Source organism: Schistocerca gregaria, chromosome 2 (assembly GCF_023897955.1).
Source record: "Schistocerca gregaria isolate iqSchGreg1 chromosome 2, iqSchGreg1.2, whole genome shotgun sequence".
Classification (NCBI taxonomy): Eukaryota; Metazoa; Arthropoda; class Insecta; order Orthoptera; family Acrididae; genus Schistocerca; species Schistocerca gregaria.
The window spans coordinates 409,262,210-409,285,024 of NC_064921.1; the positions used below are offsets into that span (position 1 = coordinate 409,262,210).

Consider the following 22,815-nt stretch of genomic DNA (forward strand, 5'->3'; position numbering starts at 1 on the left):
GTTGCTTTAATATGTGCCATGGTTAATATGTACCATGTCGCCGGCTTGAGATTTGCAGTTAACGAAAGATGTTGTCGACATTTCATCCCTAATTGACGTCGTCCAGCGTTACTGTCAGCTTAGCAAATTTGTATGCCTAGAAGCTGGCCCCTCGGCAGTCGGAGAACCCTCAATTGGCATATTATTAACTGGACATTTTTCTATTGTAGAAATTTACACGTGGAGTTGATGTAACACTGGTCTTCACGGGAGACTACGCAGGCGTGGGCCGGGTTCGGATCCTTCAGTCGTGTACAACGTACCAGCCGAGAAGCAGAGACCGTGTAGCTTCAGCCCCAGGGCAGCTCCAGAACACTACTGTACAAGTAGTAAGAACAGGCGGGTAAAAATATTAATCTGTTAATTAAATTCAAGTTGTTCTAGTGTGTGTTTCATAATGATGTGTGACTGTCTTCCACACACAATTGAGAGAATAGTTTGACGTATGAACTGGTTGAATTCTTGGGTTTTGATTTGTATCACGCATGCAGCCTGGTAAGAAACTGTAGCTATTATCTATAGAGGGTTTTTTTTTGTGTAGCGTGGGTCGACTTGCAACTGATGTTCGCGATGCTGCGGTAGCCGGCCGGAGTGGGCGAGCGCTTCTTGGCGCTTCAGTCTGGAACCGCACTACCGCTACGGTCGCAGCTTCGAATCCTGCCTCGGGCATGGATGTGTGTGATGTCCTTAGGTTAGTTAGGATTAAGTAGTTCTAAGTTCTACGGGACTGATGACCTCAGATGTTAAGTCCCTTAGTGCTCAGAGCCATTTGAATCATTTTTGATGCTACAGTGCCCGAAGTCTAGGTTACTGGTGCTATTCTCCAAGGACAAACTTGTCTGTTAAACTGATTGGGCTTGGTATAATACTTTCAAGAAAATTATGGAAGAGGGATTTCAGGGTACTGAGATATTTTCCAAATGTCAATTAAAGTTGGTTAGTGTCTTCACCTTATATATGTTGTTGTGTGGTCTTCAGTCCTAAGACTGGTTTGATGCAGCTCTCCATGCTACTCTATCCTGTGCAAGCTTCTTCATCTTCCAGTACGTACTGCAGCCTACATCCCTCTGAATCTGCTTAGTGTATTGATCTCTTGGTCTCCCTCTACGATTTCCACCCTCCACGCTGCCCTCCAATACTAAATTGGTGATCCCTTGATGTCTCAGAACATGTCCTACCAACCGATCCATTCTTCTGGTCAAGTTGTCCCACAAACTTCTCCTCTCTCCAATCCTATTCAGTACTTCCTCATTAGCTATGTCATCTACCCATCTAATCTTCAGCATTCTTCTGTAGCACAACATTTCGAAAACTTCTACTCTCTTCTTGTCCAAACTATTTATCGTCCAGGTTTCACTTCCATACATGGCTACACTCCATATAGATACTTTCAGAAGCGACTTCCTCACACTTAAATCCATACTCGATGTTAACAAATTTCTCTTCTTCAGAAACGCTTTCCTTGCCATTGCCAGTATACATTTTATATCCTTTCTACTTCGACCATCATCAGTTATTTTGCTCCCCAAATAGTAAAATTCCTTTACTACATTAAGTGTCTCATTTCCTAATCTAATTCCCTCAGCATCACCCGACTTAATTCGACTACATTCCATTATACTCGTTTAGCTTTTGTTGATGTTCATCTTATATCCTCCTTTCAATACACTATCCATTCCATTCAACTGCTCTTCCAAGTCCTTTGCTGTCTCTGACAGAATTACGATGTCATCGGCGTACCTCAAAGTTTTTATTTCTTCTCCATGGATTTTAATACCTACTCTGAATTTTCCTTTTCTTTCCTTCACTGCTTGCTCAATATACAGATTGAATAACATCGTGGAGAGACTACAACCCTGTCTCACTCCCTTCCCAACCACTGCTTCCCTTTCATGTCCCTCGACTCTTATAACTGCCATCTGGTTTCTGTACAAATTGTAAATATCCTTTCGCTCCCTGTATTTTACCCCTGCCACCATTAGAATTTGAAAGAGAGTATTCCAGTCAACATTGTCAAAAGCTTTCTCTAAGTCTACAAATGCTAGAAACGTAGGTTTGCCTTTCCTTAATCTATTTTCTGAGATAAGTCGTAAGGTCAGCATTGCCTCACGTGTTCCAATATTTCTACGGAATCCAAACTGATATTCGCCGAGGTCAGCTTCTACCAGTTTTTCCATTAGTCTGTAAATAATTCGCGTTAGTATTTTGCAGCTGTGACTTATTAAACTGATAGTCGGTAATTTTCACATCTGTCAACACCTGCTTTCTTTGGCATTGGAATTATTATATTCTTCTTGAAGTCTGAGGGTATTTCGCCTATCTCATACCTCTTGCTCACCAGATGGTAGAGTTTTGTCAGGACTGGCTCTCCCAAGGCCGTCAATAGTTCCAATGGAATGTTGTCTACTTCGGGGGCCTTGTTTCGTCTCAGGTCTTTGAGTGCTCTGTCAAACTATTCACGCAGTATATTATCTCCCATTTCATCTTCATCTACCTCCTTTTCCATTTCCATAATATTGTCCTCAAGTACATCGTCCTTGTATAGACCCTCTATATACTCCTTCCACCTTTCTGCTTTCCCTTCTTTGCTTAGAACTGGTTTTCCATCTGAGCTCTTGATGTTCATACAAGTGGTTCTCTTATCTCCAAAGGTCTCTTCAATTTTCCTGTAGGCAGTATCTATCTTAACCCTAGTGAGAGAAGCCTCTACATCCTTACATTTGTCCTCTAGCCATCCCTGCTTAGCCATTTTACACTTCCTGTCGATCTCATTCTTGAGACGTCTGTATTCCTTTTTGTCTGCTTCATATACCGCATTTTTATATTTTCTCCTTTCATCAATTAAATTCAATATTTCTTCTGTTACCCAAGGAGTTCTACTAGCCCTCGTCTTTTTACCTACTTGATCCTTTGCTGCCTTCAATACTTCATCCCTCAAAGCTACCCATTCTTCTTCTACTGTATTTCTTTCCCCCATTCCTGTCAATTGTTCCCTTATGCTCTCCCTGAAACTCTGTACAAGCTCTGGTTCTTTGAGTTTATGCAGGTCCCATCTCCTTAATTTCCCACCTTTTTGCAGTTTCTTCAGTTTTAATCTACAGTTCATAACAAATATATTGTGGTCATATTCCACATAGTCACATACAGCCTTCTTTTATGATTCTTGAACCAAGTGTTAGCTGTGATTAAGTTATGCTCTGTGCAAAATTCTACCAGGCGGCTTCCTCTTTCATTTCGTTGCCCCAGTCCATATTCACCTACTACGTTTCGTTCTCTCCCTTTTCCTGGTATCGAATTCCAGTCACCAATGACTATTAAATTTTCGTCACCCTTCACTATCTGAATAATTTCTTTTATTTGATCATACATTTCTTCAATTTTTTCGTCATCTGCAGAGCTAGTTGACATACAAACTTGTACTACGGTAGTAGGTGTGGGCTTCGTATCTATCTTGGCCACAATAATGCGTTCACTGTGCTGTTTGTAGTAGCTTGCCCGCACTCCTATTTTCCTATTCATTATTAAACCTACTCCTGCATTACTCCTATTTGGTTTTGTGTTGATAATCCTGTAGTAACCTGACCAGAAGTCTTGTTCCTCCTGCCACCGAACTTCATTAAGTCCCACTATATCTAACTTCAATCTACCCATTTCCTTTTTTAAATTTTCTAATCTACCTGCCTGATTAAGAGATCTGACATTCCACGCTCCGATCCGTAGAGCGCCAGTTTTCTTTCTCCTGATATCGACGTCCTCTTGAGTAGTCCTCGCCCGGAGATCCGAATGGGGGACTATTTTACCTCCGGAATATTTTACCCAAGAGGACGCCATCATCATTTAATCATACAGTAAAGCTGCATGCCCACGGGAAAAATTAGGGCCGTAGTTTCCCCTTGCTTTCAGCCGTTCGGAGTACCAGCACAGCAAGGCCGTTTTGGTTATTGTTACAAGGCCAGATCAGTCAATCATCCCGACTGTTGCCCCTGCAACTACTGAAAAGGCTGCTGCCCCTCTTCAGGAACCACACGTTTGACTGTCCTCTCAACATATACCCCTCCGTTGTGGTTGCACCGAGGCACGCAAGCCTCCCCACCAACGGCAAGGTCCATGGTTCATGGGAGGAGGCACCTTATAAATAATATCTGATATTGGTTATGGTCTGTATCTCTAGCCCTTCAAGTTAAACTGATGTTTGGAATGTCTGATTCGAGCAAAAATTACAATGCTGTGTGTGTTTAATGTACTGAAATTTATGAGCCTTATCAGGTGAACTAAGTTAGAGTTTAAAGAGTTTAAAAAAAATTATATTACAACTATCTTGCTGGACCGTAAAGCTTTACTTTACGAAACTGGAGTGGGTTATCTAATGTGTTTTAAGATTTAAAGCAGATCCATGTTTTCTTTTTTTGAGTCATCAGTCTTCTGACTGGTTTGCGATAAGCCACGAATTCCTCTCCTGTGACAACCTCATCATCTCAGAGTAGCACCTGCAGTGTACGATCTCAATTATTTGCTGGATGGGTTCCAATCTCAGTCTTCCTCTACAGTTTTTTCCCTCTACAGCTCCCTCCAGTACCATGGAAGACATTCCCTGATGTCTTAGGAGATGTCTTATCATTTGGTCCCTTCTCCTTGTCAGTGTTTCCCATATGTTTCTTTCCTCTCCGATTTCTGCGCAGAACTTCATCATTCCTTGCCTTATCAGTCTACCTAACTTTCAAAATTCGTCTGCAGCACCATATCTCAAATGCTTAGATTCTCTTGTGTTCCGGTTTTTCTACAGTTCAAGTTTCACTACTATACAACCCTGTGCACCAGGTGTACATTCCTAGAAATTTCTTCCTGAAATTAAGACGTATGTCTATATTTGATTCTAGTATACTTTTCTTGGCCTGGAATGTCCTTTTTGCCAGTGTTGTTCTGCTCCATCCGCCATTATTTTGCAACCTAGCAGCAGAACTCCTTCATCCCCTTCGTGATCACCAATCCTGATATTAAGTTCCTCACTATTCTTATTTCTTCTTTCTCTCATTACTTCTGTCTTTTATCATTTACTCCTAATCCATGTTCCGTACTCAGCTGAGTGCTCAATCCATTCAGTGAACCATTTACTTCTTCCCTTCACCGAGGATAGCAATGTCATCAGCGAATCTTGTCATCCATATCCTAATACCACGAATTTTAATTCCGCTCTTGAACCTTTGTTTTATTTCCTTCATTGTTTCTTCGATATATATATATATATATATATATATATATATATATATATATATATATATATATATATATATATATATATATATGTGTGTGTGTGTGTGTGTGTGATATATTAAAAACTGGAAAGTGTGTAATATTTAATATTTTAGACAAACTGTTTAAAATGTTTAAATCGACGATCTAACTTTTTACTTTGAATAGTTTTTGCCTTCCTTCTACATGGATTATTTGGAATGAAATTTTCGCTATGCAGCGGAGTGTGCACTGATATGAAACTTTCTGAGAATTTCTCGTATGTTTGAGCCACAATTATGAATTGTGAGATTTTGCGAGATATGTTGAAGAATGATGTAGTTTGACTGTTAACGAACTATGGGTAATGCTATATTTCTTAATATTTTTTGTATTATTGTTTTGGATATTATTGTTATTGATTGTGAATCAATTAAATTTTTCTTGTAATTATTGTGCTGGTTTAAAATAATTTGTGTGGGACAATTTTCTTAACGTTCCAGTGACTGTGTCTGATAGCAGTATTGTTAATAAGTGGTATCTCAGCTGTATTATAGCTTTGTCTTCACAATAGCCAGTCATGTCCACTTCACAGCCTGTGTTGGTGCTAAATTCCATTTCCACTGCACCTATCTTTATAGATTTTGGTTTAGTTCTTCTTAAATAATATTATATTTTATACTAAATGTACTAATTTATAAAGGATGCAAAATATAGTTGGAATCAGCTATCCGAACTATTATTCTCCACTTCAATACCCTCTCCTAATTTCCTTCTCCATAATTCTTCTAACATCTGTAGTTTCTAATTGTTTCCAACTGAAACATTTGTGCTGTACAGTCTTCCTCCTGTTTTAACTTATAACATTTTATCTGCTTTATGTTTGTGTTCTATAACTTTATGATGAATCTGTGAAATTAGCATAATTTTTCTTCTAATTTAGTTCCCAGGCCACAGTAATTATAACCAGAAATAAGCATTCAGAAGCAAGTTTATTGGTCAAGTAATTAAATAATTGTTTATCATGTTTCTTTGCTTTCCAAAGTGTGTATGGAAACTTATTTAAAAATGTAATCAAATATGATATTGATAATGAATTCACTGAAACTGATCGTTAAAATTTTAGTCATTCTCACCTTTTCATCCAGGTTATTTTTATTTCTATCTGTTCATTCTCCATCAATAAGCATAAATTTATCGATTAAATATCTAACATCATTCATCCAAACAGATTCAATTCTTATTTGTCCACACATTTTGACAAATTCTTCTCGTTTCTTCAGTCTACGCAATTAATTATCGGATGTCTATTTGAGTCTACTTACTTTTGGACTGCATTACTCAATACTTTCTATTAATAAAATTTCGTTTTTACCACCTTTACTAGACTTAATTCTGCTGGCGATTTTTTTTCAGAACACACTGGACCTGATTTGAGTAATTTACTTATATAATTTGATAAACCACAAGGGTTATGTTGGGTTGTTTGGGGGAGGAGACCAAACAGTGAGGTCATTAGTCTCATCGGATTAGGGAAGGATGGGGAAGGAAGTTGGCCATATCCTTTCAAAGGAACCATGCCGGCAAACCACAAGCACCAGATTTTATATACAGGTCATGCATGCCATCCATCAATCGAATATTGGTTTGAAACAATACTCTACCAGTTGTTAATTTATCTCTATTGAGTTTTATTGGTATATAACAAACGTATTTAAAGTATCTCTTACGACTTGCTTCATGATTTTAAATGCACCAGAGAGCTGACAAGGCATGTTCATGTGCATTTGATCACTAATTTTACTATTTGTATTTGTAATTCATAGGAAGAGCGTTTCATGAGCCAACAAAAGACTATGAAACTATGTGCTTTTTCCAATAATAATATATCTGATACATTATTTTAAATAATTGTGTATGAAAAACAAAACTTCTTTTACAATTCACAATACAGGATATTTACTGAAAATTTTTAAGTAAATAAATGAATAAAATTATTCTTCATTTCGTATGTTGAGAAAAATAAAAGTGAATGTAAAAGTAAAAATAAGTCCTCTATAACTACTGCCCAGTATGAAAAAGGATGTCTACTAAGCTAAATAACATATGAGTTTGTAAAACAAATGAACATGACTTAAAAAATAATATGAAGCTACCAACTTGAATGTAGGCAGTACAAATTATATTAAGATGGCAAATTATATTTTGGATTATGGGTATAATATTTCACAGTGTGACACATACATTTACGGTTTTTCAGTAAATGTGCTCTGTAGACGATTAATGCTAAAGAAAATATTTCATTTCTATACAAAGGATTGAAAGAAATATAAAAATGAAAACTCAAAATACGAACTTCAATATGTTAGCATGAAAGGTAATTTAAGGGTAACCTATGCTTTTCTCATTTTTTAAAACATGTGGGGTTTTTTATAAACTGTTAGATTTTAGTAGTACTTTCTCCTCCTGATTATTTCTTGAAGATTTTTGAGAAATATGTAGCTAAAATACATTTTTAGGTTTGTTAATAGTGAATATTTAGTTCAGGCAGATTTTTGAAGATTTTTGAAAAATATACATCACTTCAATGATTTTGTACATATTTTGATGTACTTCTTTTTCAATTTGTGAATATATTGTTCAGATTAATTTAAAAAATCAATTAAGTCTTTAAAAATATTGGTAGCTAGATGAAATATATTAGTTGCACGCTTTCGAAAGAAATTAAGAAAAATACTTCCGTGTACCAGAACTAGCTAGATGAAATATATTAGTTGCACGCTTTCGAAAGAAATTAAGAAAAATACTTTCGTGTACCAGAACTCCCATTTTATATACAGGGTGAGTCACTAACTATTGACACCTAGAATAACTCCAAAAGTATAATAGTAGCCAAAAAGTTTGTGGGACAAATGTTCCATGAGACAACGGGGACCATAATATGACGTTGATTTTTTGTTGCTAGGTTGGATCGCGTCAGAGATATATTTTTTATGGCATGCTATAGTTTGGTACTTATTTTCTGATAGCGGCTATCGAGACGAATCCACGATGTAAGGTCTTTGAAGGTCAACGATGGTCAAAAAGGTGTCATTAACGTCCATTTACAGAAGGTGTTCGAATTGATGAACATTGGTATCAGTGCAGTACTGCAATGGATTGAGTGATATTCCTTATCACTTCGGTACTTATCGAAGCACATGGTCTGACAATTCTCTCTCGTATACCGTGAAAATAGTAAATATTCGTCGAATATGGCGTATCTAGCTAATGTGCCATTGACACGTAAACACCATTCGGAGGTTTCGCAATACAACACTGATGAGAACGGTAAGTAGTATCGTCAAATCAAGCGAATGTGAATGATGTATTTCTTCGAAGAACAAGTCGATATACTTCTCATTTACGGAGAATGTCAAGGAAACGGAAATTAGACTCTTGGCCACTGTGGTTCGAGATCCTGGGGTTAGTTCGCGTCAAATCGCAAGGGTGTCTGGCACGAGCCAGAGTAGTGTTCGTCTTCTGCATCGCCATAAATATCATCCTTACCATATGAGTCTCCACCAAGAATTAACCTGTACGGATTGTATGCGTCCCATTGAATTTAGCCGATGGGCTCAATTTCAGACTCAGAGGAATGGCACATACATTAATTTGACTTTATTTACGACAAAACTACATTCACGTAACTTGGAAACGTTAATTTGCGTAATTGGGCAACTGAAAATCCATGTTGGCTGCGGCAATCTGCACACCAAAAACCGTGGTCATTGAATGTATGGTTTGGGATTCTGGAGGACAGAATTATAGTCCTCTGCCTCATCGAAGGAAATCTTAATGGTAGGAAGGACGCCCATTCTTGCAAGAAACCTTAGGCCTGTTATTGGAAGAAATACGTTTAGGAACAAGGAACAGAACGTGTGTCAACACGATAGGTGTCCGGCACATTTTTCGTTGATGACTAGAAATGAGGTGCAGAGACAATTATCAAATCGTTCGGATTGGAAGCGGAGGAGATGTGTCGTGGCCGGCTCGTTCGCCAGAGTTGCCGCCTCTGTATTTTTTCTTGTGAGGATTCGTTAAAGACATTGTTTATAAAGACGTTCCAACTACATCTGATGATATGCAAGAGAGAATTGTCAGAGCATGTGCTTCGATAAGTGCCGATGTAATAAGGAATACCTCTCAATCCATGATTGCAGCACTGCATTGATACCAATGGTCATCACTTCGGACATCTTCCGTAAATGGACGTTCATGGAACCTTTGTGACCTTCGTTGACCTTCAAAGATCTTACTGTTAAACATCATTGGATTTGTCTCGATAGACGCTATCAGAAAATGAGTACCAAATTATAGCAACTTGTTTAAAAAAACAGAGATGACCTTCATATCTCTGACGCGACCCCACCTAGAAAAAAAAAACATGTTATGATAGTTTCAATTAATTCAATTACTGTTTCTCCGTTTTAAATTTGCTTGCGTAGGTGAAGCTTGTTGTTTAAATTGATATTTCTCTTGTCTTAAAGACTGCTTATGTAAGAGAAACTTGCTGTTCATTATTATATATCATGCAGAAGGGAAGACTGTGGTTTTTAATTATCGTTATGATTGTGGGCATATTTTAAAGTAAATGTGTAATTTCTTAGGGAAAAATGATGTGCTCAGCCTGGGTTCGCCCTTCCACGTCTCCTATCCTTTTTTCCGTTCTATGTTCGGCCATTTCAAAGAAAATAAGTTATACGTACCCCACAGATCTGTATGTAGATCACCCGGGATGACAGGCTGATGTCCGTCCAGCCAGAAGGGCCTCGAGATCTGGAAGGGGCCGCAACTTATCGCTGCTTCCGTGCACACCTTTTCCATATCGCAGCCTTGGGCCAAGCATATGCACTGAAGGCACTCAGCACTCACCAGCGGCTTCTCACCTTCAACAAAAGAAACAGGCACTGTGCAACAAATGGTAAAAAAAACCACAGGTTCCTGTCATACAGGTCCTACTCTCGAAGAACTAGAACCACAATATACAGTTCTAAATCGTTTCGTAATTTTACTAAAAGTAGAAACTATTGGAATTTCCTGTACTTCGAGAACCAATGTATTTGTTGCCCTTCTGGCGTCCGCCGGGCTGCCCCTTGCATATTTCGGCCACCCCACTTCGGTGTGTGTTCCGCGGGTCAGGTATGGATCCTGCATCACCTAGTAGGTTATTTGTAAATGTAAGAGGCTAGGTGTTGTGTACAGCCAAGCCGCCACAGCGTCCGGTGGGCGCCAGTCTCCACACTATGTGACGTGTAAGTCGCAGCACACATCGCTGCAGTTCCCGGGACATATTTACGTCCGCGCGGTCACGTGCTCATGTGATACCATGCAATCATCGTTCTGCAGGCGTGTACTCGGGTCGGAGCTCTATCTAAGGAGAGCCAGTTACGTCGTGAGCTCCAGAGTAGCCAAGAGCCGCCTCAAGTCAAGTCTGTGTTAAGCCTCTCCGCTACAGACTCTGCCTATCGCTGCAGCACGAGGCTACAGAACGTAGTTAAACTGATTAGTCGGTGAGTAACTCACAACAGTGCTAATAGCTTTGATACAAAGCAGAGCAATGGCAACGATAAACAAAGCAAGCACTGCATTATATCTGCAACAGTTGTTGCCGAAGTTCGTTAGAAAGTAACTCAAGGAGTTTCGCAGAGTGAGAAACAAGTGGCAGATGAAATATTACCGTTCCTGGAAGATGAGTCATTGGAAGGTGTGGTGTCGTGTACACTCAACTTTGCGGTCGACGTACTTGAGGAGTACAGTGATGACATAACTGCTTAACAAGTATAACTGATAATGAAAAGGGAGTAGAGCCATGCAGTTAATCATCCTTGTCGGACAAGGAGCCACAAATCCCGTCTCCAGCGAAACGCAGTAAGGCACAATTATTATCCAAGGAGCGAGTACTAAACATACTAACGTACATGGTAGATCACTCGCATCATCGTAAAGAAACAGTTATAAACAGATGCGAATACGTCCGCAGAAATATGACTGTGTAGTGGATAAGAGGAGTTACGGATATTCATGGGAAGACAAGACACACTAGTTACAAATATTGGTATTTGAGCGCTTAAAGGATGCTCTATATTGTTTACAGGGTGAGAGCATGATAGTAGCCTATTACGTTATGCACATCAAATTGCGGGCGACCCAGATTATAGTGATGTCAAGGGAAGCAGTCGGTGCTTGCAATAACTTCACACAGGGCTACAGAATTGGAAGACGTAAGATAACGAAATTTCAAACAAAGCGTCAACTTGACAATGCACTGCAAACTACGGAATCGGCTAGAAAATTTGTAAATCAGAGAAACAAACGTACACCATCTTTCAGTAAGGAATTTGTTTTCAGTGCCCAGCAATCGGGATTTGAAGAACAAATGCATATGAAAGGAACCCTGGAAATTAGAGGTACAGAAAGAGTTGTATCAAGACCAGCTAACATCATTGTCTTAATGCATTCTTATACAATTACGCCGACTGTTAATCTCGATGGTAAATTGGGTGGAAATTGGAGGTGCTCTGTCCCATACGATTCATTCTCGTGTTCGTGATATTGCGAGGGCACGGGGGAATATTTAGGTCAAAGCAAGCAAGAGTGGGAAAATGCGCATAAGAGAACTCAAACTATGGTATGAGCACTGCCTGTGGTCAATAACTGGTCGAAAAAACTTGCGTTTGTTTGATTGCTGGTCTGCGTATAAAAATCATTCACCTTCAGTCTCCTCTTGAAAAGTGTCTTACATTGCATTTCACACCACCTGGAACCACTTGACAAATTCAGCCTCTGGATGTTTGTTTATTTCCTTGCCTATAAAACATATTATCGCGCTATCTGCAGCTACGTGTTAAAGGATAGCCAATTTCACGATAAGCTCCACGACAGACTGTTTCGCTTTCTGTTGCAAGCCATCTCATTCTGTCAGTTCTCATCACCCCGTTACACCAATATGATTTTATATGCATGCATTTTTTACGAGTGGATATCTAGCTGAACGTTGGGAGTTGGCCCTCGATCTTGACGGTGCGAACTTTGTGATCACTGTGGCGCGCAATGTTTCATTCAGGTGCAAGCTAATGGTTTGAACTGAACATTTCTTGAATGTCTGCGATGTCCACTTTGTGAAGTGTAATACACTCTGGAAATTGAAATAAGAACACCGTGAATTCATTGTCCCAGGAAGGGGAAACTTTATTGACACATTCCTGGGGTCAGATACATCACATGCTCACACAGACAGAACCACAGGCACATACACAGGCAACACAGCATGCACAATGTCGGCACTAGTACAGTGTATATCCACCTTTCGCAGCAATGCAGGCTGCTATTCTCCCATGGAGACGATCGTAGAGATGCTGGATGTAGTCCTGTGGAATGGCTTGCCATGCCATTTCCACCTGACGCCTCAGTTGGACCAGCGTTCGTGCTGGACGTGCAGACCGCGTGAGACGACGCTTCATCCAGTCCCAAACATGCTCAATGGGGGACAGATCCGGAGATCTTGCTGGCCAGGGTAGTTGACTTACTCCTTCTAGAGCACGTTGGGTGGCACGGGATACATGCGGACGTGCATTGTCCTGTTGGAACAGCAAGTTCCCCTGCCGGTCTAGGAATGGTAGAACGATGGGTTCGATGACGGTTTGGATGTACCGTGCACTATTCAGTGTTCCCTCGACGATCACCAGAGGTGTACGGCCAGTGTAGGAGATCGCTCCCCACAACATGATGCCGGGTGTTGGCCCTGTGTGCCTCGGTCGTATGCAGTCCTGATTGTGGCGCTCACCTGCACGGCGCCAAACACGCATACGACCATCATTGGCACCAAGGCAGAAGCGACTCTCATCGCTGAAGACGACACGTCTCCATTCGTCCCTCCATTCACGCCTGTCGCGACACCACTGGAGGCGGGCTGCACGATGTTGGGGCGTGAGCGGAAGACGGCCTAACGGTGTGCGGGACCGTAGCCCAGCTTCATGGAGACGGTTGCGAATGGTCCTCGCCGATACCCCAGGAGCAACAGTGTCCCTAATTTGCTGGGAAGTGGCGGTGCGGTCCCCTACGGCACTGCGTAGGATCCTACGGATTTGGCGTGCATCCGTGCGTCGCTGCGGTCCGGTCCCAGGTCGACGGGCACGTGCACCTTCCGCCGACCACTGGCGACAACATCGATGTACTGTGGAGACCTCACGCCAGACGTGTTGAGCAATTCGGCGGTACGTCCACCCGGCCTCCCGCATGCCCACTATACGCCCTCGCTCAAAGTCCGTCAACTGCACATACGGTTCACGTCCACGCTGTCGCGGCATGCTACCAGTGTTAAAGACTGCGATGGAGCGCCGTATGCCACGGCAAACTGGCTGACACTGACGGCGGCGGTGCACAAATGCTGCGCAGCTAGCGCCATTCGACGGCCAACACCGCGGTTCCTGGTGTGTGCGCTGTGCCGTGCGTGTGATCATTGCTTGTACAGCCCTCTCGCAGTGTCCGGAGCAAGTATGGTGGGTCTGACACACCGGTGTCAATGTGTTCTTTTTTCCATTTCCAGGAGTGTACATACATCCCATATAAGGTTGATCTCTGCATCTCTCGGACCCTCATTTTCTGTCTGCACATGTTGAATCAATACCAGTTAATATTTTTCTGTCATAATTATTAACACAACACTTTCAAATGAACCTAACTAAAGATTCCTTGTTAGTCTCAGTTCCGATGTACTTAACAGACCTTCTGGCATTCTTAGAAAGTGTTACACCATTTCTAGATCAATTATTTGGGTCATTGTCACATTACTTATTTTGTTTATGGTTTTAGAAATAAATCACAAACGTTACTCGTTCAACAGTCAGCAATTGTCGCAAAACAAAACGAAGTTTTAAACTAGAATGGAATTAAAAAATTGTTCCAATGCACGTGTTGACATAGCATTTAAACGAGTTAGCAAACGAACGAAACTGTTATTGCGAAATTGTAGAAAGGAAGCAAGAAGGACAACAGGAACGTACCTACAACTTTTTCATGGGGGGAGGGGGGATCCAACACTATTATTTAGGAAGGTAAACCTGTCTTCGCCCACCACGTAAAAAGGTTTTGCTGTTAACACCAATAGAGTCAATCAAGCAGAAATTAAAAAAAACAAAACACAAATACATTAGCATCCATATTACATGCGGGTAAAACTGTATAGAAACACTAATTGATCCAAACATCTTCAAATAAAACATATATATTGTACCTGTTGAGGTATTTATTTATGAAAAAATCAACTAATTGTAAGCTAACGTTGGAGGTAATTATGAATTTTTGAATATCATTATTAATCATTTACATTAAGAAATAATATTATTATATTACTCTTTGTATTTAAATTGTGACACTTTGGCATTTTGCTATAACTTTAGGTCGTAAGTTAAATTAAAAATAAACATTAATTGCTTTAATTTAAAGTATTATATTTAGACTTTTACGTGTTGCTGCTAACTTACTAAAAATTTTTCACATTCTGGTTGCATCGCCAGAACACGATGAACACTCATTGGAGCAAGACCAGTAAGTCAACTCCCATTTTATTCCTTATGTAAGTTTTTAGCCTCTTCATAGTCGGGAAACATCTTTTAGGGGTCGCCGTTGACACTGGGAATATGGCTAATATGATAAGAAGCTTTTTTATCGAATATTTTGATCACCTTCAATTCTCAGAAAATAATTGATACGTTTTTCAAAATTACGGAAGTGGTCCTCCGTAATTGTGTACGAAATATAATAATGATCAATAACGGTTCTTGTTTTGGATGTCTAGTCATGCTTTCAACAAGTCACTTAACGTTTCTGCGAGTAGCTTAATAAGTCTTTTAGTTTTAATGTCTGTCATCATGGAGAAGGACTGTTCGGTATCTGCATTCCTGTGCATATATTACATGTTTTGTACTTGGCAATGAAAATTTACGAGGGTTTTACATTTCGCCAAAGAAAGTCGAATTCCGCTCCATTTTTTAACAATTTCAGAATTTCGCCGCTACGGCACGAAGGCCAAAAAACACCAATACGCTTAGCGGAATTCCGCTACGGTTGGCAAGTTCGCACTCACTTCCGTTGCACACATAGTGAGGGTGGGGGTAGACACCCCGCCGCAGGGCACAGCTGTTTTTTGCAGCCTCATTCCTCCATGGCTTGTCACTACGTCAACCAAGCGCAGTGCGCGACTACATTTCAAATTCGGGTATTCTTCTAATATAGGCGTTTTTTGTGTAAACTAAGGAAGGGGAGCCAGGGGTTCCGGACCCCCCAATTATATATGCCCGTGAAGGGCAAACAAATAGGAGAATGTGAAACAGACAGAGGCAAACAGAGACGCGCGGCGCTGTACAAAGGATGGTCAGCGGTGAATATTGACCCCGCCCGCAACTGTCATAGACTGATAGCCGAGCTAGTCTTATCTTACTGCGGTAAGTACGTAGATAATAGGTATTTGACAGCTGCAGCGCAAGCGATTTGGCAATGATAGCGGAACAAGGTTGAAATACGTGATAGAGACTGTTCCAGAGGGACATTTAAAATTATGCCGGAAATACTGGACGTCCCGGAAAGACGGACGTCTGGCAACATTAGTCTCAACTAAAGGATTCGTCGACTCTGTGACGGTCTTGGATGTAGATTTCTAGACCTGAGTTACCGGTTGGGTTTTATAGGACGCCCCTTGACTAATCATGGGTACACTAAACAAAGAACGTAGCTACTTGGATAGCACAGTACTTACGGAATGCACATGAGTGTTTTTTAGGTGAGGCGGTAGTTACAACTAATCTGATGAACAGTCGCCAGTCGATTCACGGCAAGGAAAGTCAGACCGCATTCAGAGCAAAGACAATTCGACATCAAAATTTTATAACTGTCGAAGCATTCGTAACGGTCGTGAATTTTGTGCCTTCCAGGAAAGTTATCACTCTCAAATTATTCTCGGAGCCGAGAGCTGGCTGAAACCCAAAAAGGAAAGCTCTGAGAAATTTGCTAAGTCATGGAAAATATATCGCAAAGACAGATTAGAGGTCATAGGAGGGGGAGTGTTCACTGTAGTTGACAAAAAAATTGTCTTTATTGAGGTCGAAGTTGTGTGAGACTGAGAAGTAACCTGGTCGCTTATAACAGCCCTAGGTGAAGTCGAATTAATCGTTGGATGTTTTAGCGGCCAACCGATTTTGCTGTGACAGTTCTAGAGTCATTCAATGCCCTGCTCATTTGTTATTAGTAGGAGGCCACTTTACGTGCCAAGTATAGACGGGAATGTCTACCGATTCATTGCAGGGGGTACAGGCAGAAAGTCATGCGAAGTACTTCTTAACACATTTACACATTTTCTGAAAATTGTATTTAGTTCGGCAGCCCACACGCTATGGTTATACCTTAGATATCACAGCTACAAAAGGGGCCCGGACCTTATCGAGAACATCAGTATAGAAACAGGGATTAGCGATCATGCTGTCATTTAGTAACTACAGTTACTAAAGTTAATAAATCAGTTAAGAAGGCTAGGAGAGTGTTTCTGCTACAAAGAGTAGGTAAACAGTTGTTAGCATCTCACTTAGACTGAATTGGCATCTCCTAGTTCCACTAAGATGAAGGTATAGGAATTACGGACAAAGTTTAAGCAGAATGTAAATCATGGTATAGAGAATTATGTACCTAGTAAGTGGATTAAGGGCGGAAGAGACCCATCATGATTTAACAACGATTTTCGGAAACTGCTGAGGAACCAGAGGCTGTTGCGCTCCCGGTTCAATAGAGAACACGCAAATGATGACAAGCAAAGGTTAGCAGAGATTCGTACGTCTGTGAAAAGACCTATCTGCGAAGAATACAACTAGTATCACTGTCATAACTTAGCAAAAGATCTGGTAGAGAACCATAGGCGCCGCGTTTTGAAAATCTTGGGGGTATGCTTATCATTTTACACTTTAAAACTCGTACCTACCCTCTGTATAATTATAGTAAATGTGAATGCTACAAAAGTAACTTTAAATACATGAATACTCACCTAAACAGGCGGGAGACTGTAGCGTGCTCCTCCTGATAGTTGTTTTGCTGATGAATTCGTTTATAAGAGGTTTCAGGTTCAGTTCCCTTGCGAGATCAGAATGGATGTTCAGTGATGCTACGTGGTTTAACCGGTCTTGGTTTATGGTGACTGTGGTTAAGTTTAGAGTCTTCAGTGAGTAGAAAAGAACGTTTTGCCGTATACTTGGATACAGATATCGTTAAAAAGAAGTCGCAATAATTTTACATATTCTGCTATCATGTTCTCCAGAGCTACACACTTGTCATCCTCTGTCCTATTCAAGTATTGTACTACACTTTCAAAGCTCTCTAGGATAGACTTATGCTGTTCTACCATATCCAACAAAACATATCTACGAAGAGTCAATATTACACAGTCGAAATCGTCACCGAAAAAAGATGTAACGTCTACTATCTTCTTTGTCTAATGAAGGAGTGGTAGTGTTTAGGGCGGAAGTATGATTTTAAATATGCTTACTGTTTGATCCACTATCCCAAAAAATAAAATTAGAGATTTTTCTTGAATATCTGATGAATTATGCTTTTCTCCATTTCCTATTTCTAATGGAAATTTTCTAGGGCGCGAAACAATGGGGATACTTAATTACAGTGCAACACACTTAACTTTAGCATGTACCCAAAGTGATAGAAATTTGTATTTCTGGCTCCTTTTATTGAAGACAAAAAAATCTACAGAACTGCGAGCAAGGATGAAATTCAATGACACTTTTTGAAGTACTGCATGAAGTTCATCTATTCTTTGGAATACAAAAATTAGGCTCTTGATATAAAACAGAGTTTCAAATTTTTGCAGACATTTTATAAATCCTTCAGCTTTTGCACCAGCGTCATTCTTTTATCTTACGTATCATTAATAAACTGCAAAATAGTTCCATAATTATTACCTACAGGGTGTTTCAAATATTTGAAACGGCAATACAAACTAAACGAGCAGCGATAGAAATACACCGTTTGTTGCAATATGCTTGGGACAACAGTACATTTTCAGACAGACAAACTTTCGAAATTACAGTAGTTACAATTGTCAACATCAGATGGCGCTACGGTCTGGGAAACTCTATAGTACGATATTTTCCACATATCCACCATGCGTAGCAATAATATGGCGCAGTCTCTGAATGAAATTACCCGAAACCTTTGACAACGTGTCTGGCGGAATGGCTTCACATGCAGATGAGATGTACTACTTCAGCTGTTCAATTGTTTCTGGATTCTGGCGGTACACCTGGTATTTCAAGTGTCCCCACAGAAAGAAGTCACAGGGGTTCATGTCTGGAGAATAGGGAGGCCAATCCACGCCGCCTCCTGTATGTTTCGGATAGCCCAAAGCAGTCACACGATCAGCGAAATATTCATTCAGGAAATTAAAGACGTAGGCCGTGCGATGTGGCCGGGCACCATCTTGCATAAATCACGAGGAGTTCGCAGTGTCGTCTAAGGCAGTTTGTACCGCCACAAATTCACGAAGAATGTCCAGATAGCGTGATGCAGTAATCGTTTCGGGTCTGAAAATGGGCCAATGATTGCTTTGAAAGACATGGCGGCCCAGACCAGTACTTTTTGAGGATGTAGGGACGATGGGACTGCAACATGGGGCTTTTCGGTTCCCCATATGCGCCAGTTCTGTTTATTGGCGAAGCCGTCCAGGTAAAAATAAGCTTCGTCAGTAAACCAAATGCTGCCCACATGCATATCGCCGTCATCAATCCTGTGCACTATATCGTTAGCGAATGTCTCTCGTGCAGCAATGGTAGCGGCGCTGAGGGGTTGCCGCGTTTGAATTTTGTATGGATAGAGGTGTAAGCTCTGGCGCATGAGACGATACGTGGACGTTGGCGTCATTTGGACTGCAGCTGCAAGACGGCGTACGGAAACCCGAGGCCGCTGTTGGATCACCTGCTGCACTAGCTGCGAGTTGCCCTCTGTGGTTGCCGTACGCTGTCGCCCTACCTTTCCAGCACGTTCATCCGTCACGTTCCCACTCTGTTGAAATTTTTCAAACAGATCCTTTATTGTATCGCTTTTCGGTCCTTTGGTTACATTAAACCTCCGTTGAAAACTTCGTCTTGTTGCAACAACACTGTGTTATAGGCGGTGGAATTCCAACACCAGAAAAATCCTCTGTTCTAAGGAATAAACCATGTTGTCCACAGCACACTTGCACGTCGTGAACAGCACACGCTTACAGCAGAAAGACGACGTACAGAATGACGCACCCACAGACTGCGTTGTCTTCTATATCTTTCAGTCACTTGCAGCGCCATCTGTTGTTGAAAAGTGTAACTACTGTAATTTCGAAAGTTTGTCCCCCTGAAAATGTACTGTTGTCCCAAGCATATTGCAACAAACGGTGTATTTCTATAGCTGCTCGTTTAGTTTTTATTGCCGTTTCAAATATACCGGTCATTTTTGAAACACCCTGTATGTACAACAGAGTTACAACACGTATGCACCATCTTGTAAGACAGAACGATCTTAAACCTGGACCTGCTTCAAATTCGTGAGAATCTGGAAGCAACTGCACAAGATTTCAGCATTTTCCTAGCCTCTTGGGTGAACCATGAATAAATGAAGACAAATCTTTGAGAACTGACAGAATATCTCTTAACACTGGAATTTTTGTTGTCTTGAATAACAAAATTTGGAGAATGAGCCAAGCAATGAATGTAAACAGCCCTGGGTTCAATTTGTTTTATCCGCGGCTGAACTCTTGTAGACAACCTATGACCTAACAAAGGTCATAGCATTGCCCACGACAATTGTTCACAGAAACAGAATATCTTAACAATATATCCTTCACAAATTTAAACAGGGTATCTGAATCAGTTAAGGGGAGCTCATAAAAAACACAAAACAACTCATGACCAGCAAAAATTTGGTCTACATCACGAAAACAAAACAGATATCCGCTACCTAACTGATATATCGGATGTCTGGTCCAACATTAATGTATATAAATGATGTTTTCTTTTATAGAATGAAAGTTTTCTGAAGAGACATGTTTCTCAATGTTATAATTTCATTAATTAATGTCATGAGACATCCACTTGTAACTAATCTGTTTAAACAATAGTTTCAGTTCGGATACAATCCTTAGCAAACCAAGAACAATTTTGAAGTAAAAATGTTTCTTAAACGAACAGTAGCGGCCTGCATTTCTTTTGCTGCGTGAATGACTAACTGATGGCAGAATATTTACACCTTCTTTCTTAGAATTAGTCATACTAACAACACATATGCAAATTACTTTTTTCATGAGATTTGAATCGTTTTAGAGCAACAGTCCAGTTCTTGAACTATGCAATTAACGAATCCATTATAGGTATCTTTGTTCGCAGTAACTGTTTTTGGAGGCAATTTCTTGTTATCACACACAGACCACTAAAAAAAAACTATGACATCCTTTTCGTCACACTGAATCAATGTATACGTTTTTACCCAATTTTTTTTGGAAAGGCTAGCCTCTGCGGCTGCCACTTTCAGTACCAGTATCATTTTTCGTGGAATTATCAGAAACAGTAACTGGGATTTCTTTGTCACGAGATGCCGAAGACTGATCAGCTTTATGCTACAACCTTTTGATTCGATATCACCATCACGATTATTATTAGTCGACGTCCTTTTGTATTTCACTATATACTTACCCTTTTTAACGATTTTAACACGCAAGACATGAAGACGTAATATAATTCGAAGTGCACGTAACACAGGTCACATTAACGTCTAGCGGTTTACATTTTCTGACTACTTCGATTTTCTTTCAATTGCTGAAGTTTGGAAATTCAAGTTCAATAGATATTACACTATATCCACCATGATTTCAGAAGAAAAATATCTCTCGCTGTCTGTTGCCTTTCGTAATTGTTACAGAGCTGCCAATTAAAGCACAAAGTACTTCGCCAAATTGTTATAACTACTGTCCATTTACTGAATGTTTTAGTTAGAAGGGATGGGGAACTTTTCGCAGCAGGTTATGTCGGCTCACTGGTAACGTATGTCACTGCACCTACATGTCTACATGGATTTTAATTCCTACGAATTCAGTTACCTGTTTGTTTTAAGATAACCATTTTACGGCGGTGTATTACAAAAAGCCAGCCGCCCACAAATGCGAGAGGTTAGTCGATTTTAATTATGATCAGGAATCAAGCCGTTATAGTGCCGATTGGGTAAGATGAAAACTTAAAGAGTAGTAACGTAACGACAAGACAATGCGGTACTACAGTTTTCAAGGAGGCATGCTGTGTACAGCGACTCACAATTTGGGGTTTGCTTGAGCTACCGATCATACCCATAGTCGGTGCCTATGCAGAGGACCCGACAAAATTTTGATCCTATATAAAATCGCTCAGTGGGTCTAAGGCTTCCATCCAGTCACTTGTTGATCAGTCTAGTATGGCAGTTGAAGCCACGAAACCGAAAGCTGAAGTTTTAAATTTCTAATTCATAAAATCGTTGAGCAGTAAAATCGTACAAACATACCATCGTTTGACCTCCAGTATGGAATACATAGTAATAATAAGTATCCCTGGCGTAGACAAAGGACTGAAGTAGTTGAAAACTAATAAGTCAACAGGTTCTGATGGATTCCCAATTCGGGGTTTCGACGGGTATTCTACGGCATTGGACCCTTGCTTAGCTTGTATTTATCGCGGTTCCACCGTCCAGGGCAAAGTACCAAGCGACTGGAAAAAAAAGAAGTTGACTCCTGTGTGCAAGAAGGGTGGAAGAACGGACCCGCCAGATATCCCTAACTTAGATTTGCGCGAAATTCAGTTTGCTCTTTTCTCATATGATTTACTGCAAACTATTGACGATAGGCAACAGGTAGATTCCATATCTCTAGAATCCATGAAAGTATTGGACATGATGCCCCACTGCAGTCTGTTCAAGAACGTACAAGCATATCGAATAGGTCCACAGATACGTGACTCGAAGACTTCTGAAGGTAGAGAACCCAGTATGTTGTCCTCGACTGCGAGTGTTCATCACAAACATTGGTATTGTCAGGAGCGCTCCAGAGAAGCGTGATAGGACCGCAACTATTCTCTATATACGTAAATGACTTGGTGGATAGGATGGGTAGCAATCTGCGGTTGTTTGCTGATGATACTGTGGTGTACGGTAAGATGCCGTAGCTGAGTGACTGTAGAAATATGCAAGATTACTTATACAAAATTTCTAGTTAGTGTGGTGAATCTCAACTAGCTCTAAATGTAGAAAAATGTAAGTTACTGCGGATGAGTAGAAAAAACAAATCAGTTATGTTTGGATACAGCAATAGTAGGGTCCTGCTTGACACAGTCAGGCCGTTTAAGTTACTGGGAGTAACATTACAAAGCGATATGAATTGCAACGAGCATGTAAGGATTGTGTTAGGAAAGACGAATGGTTGACTTCGGTATATTGGGAGAATTCTAGGGAAGCGTGGGTCAT

The 22,815-nt window shown here is 40.5% G+C and overlaps 1 protein-coding gene across 1 annotated transcript in view; it reads right to left on the minus strand.

Annotated features, from left to right (window-relative positions):
* LOC126322854 (invertebrate-type lysozyme 3-like) overlaps positions 1-22,815 on the minus strand; it is a 47,470-nt gene that overhangs the window by 17,556 nt on the left and 7,099 nt on the right. The window contains exon 2 of the mRNA XM_049994589.1: positions 10,017-10,196. Coding sequence (XP_049850546.1) covers positions 10,017-10,196 — 180 coding nt within the window. The remainder of the gene's footprint in view (positions 1-10,016; positions 10,197-22,815) is intronic.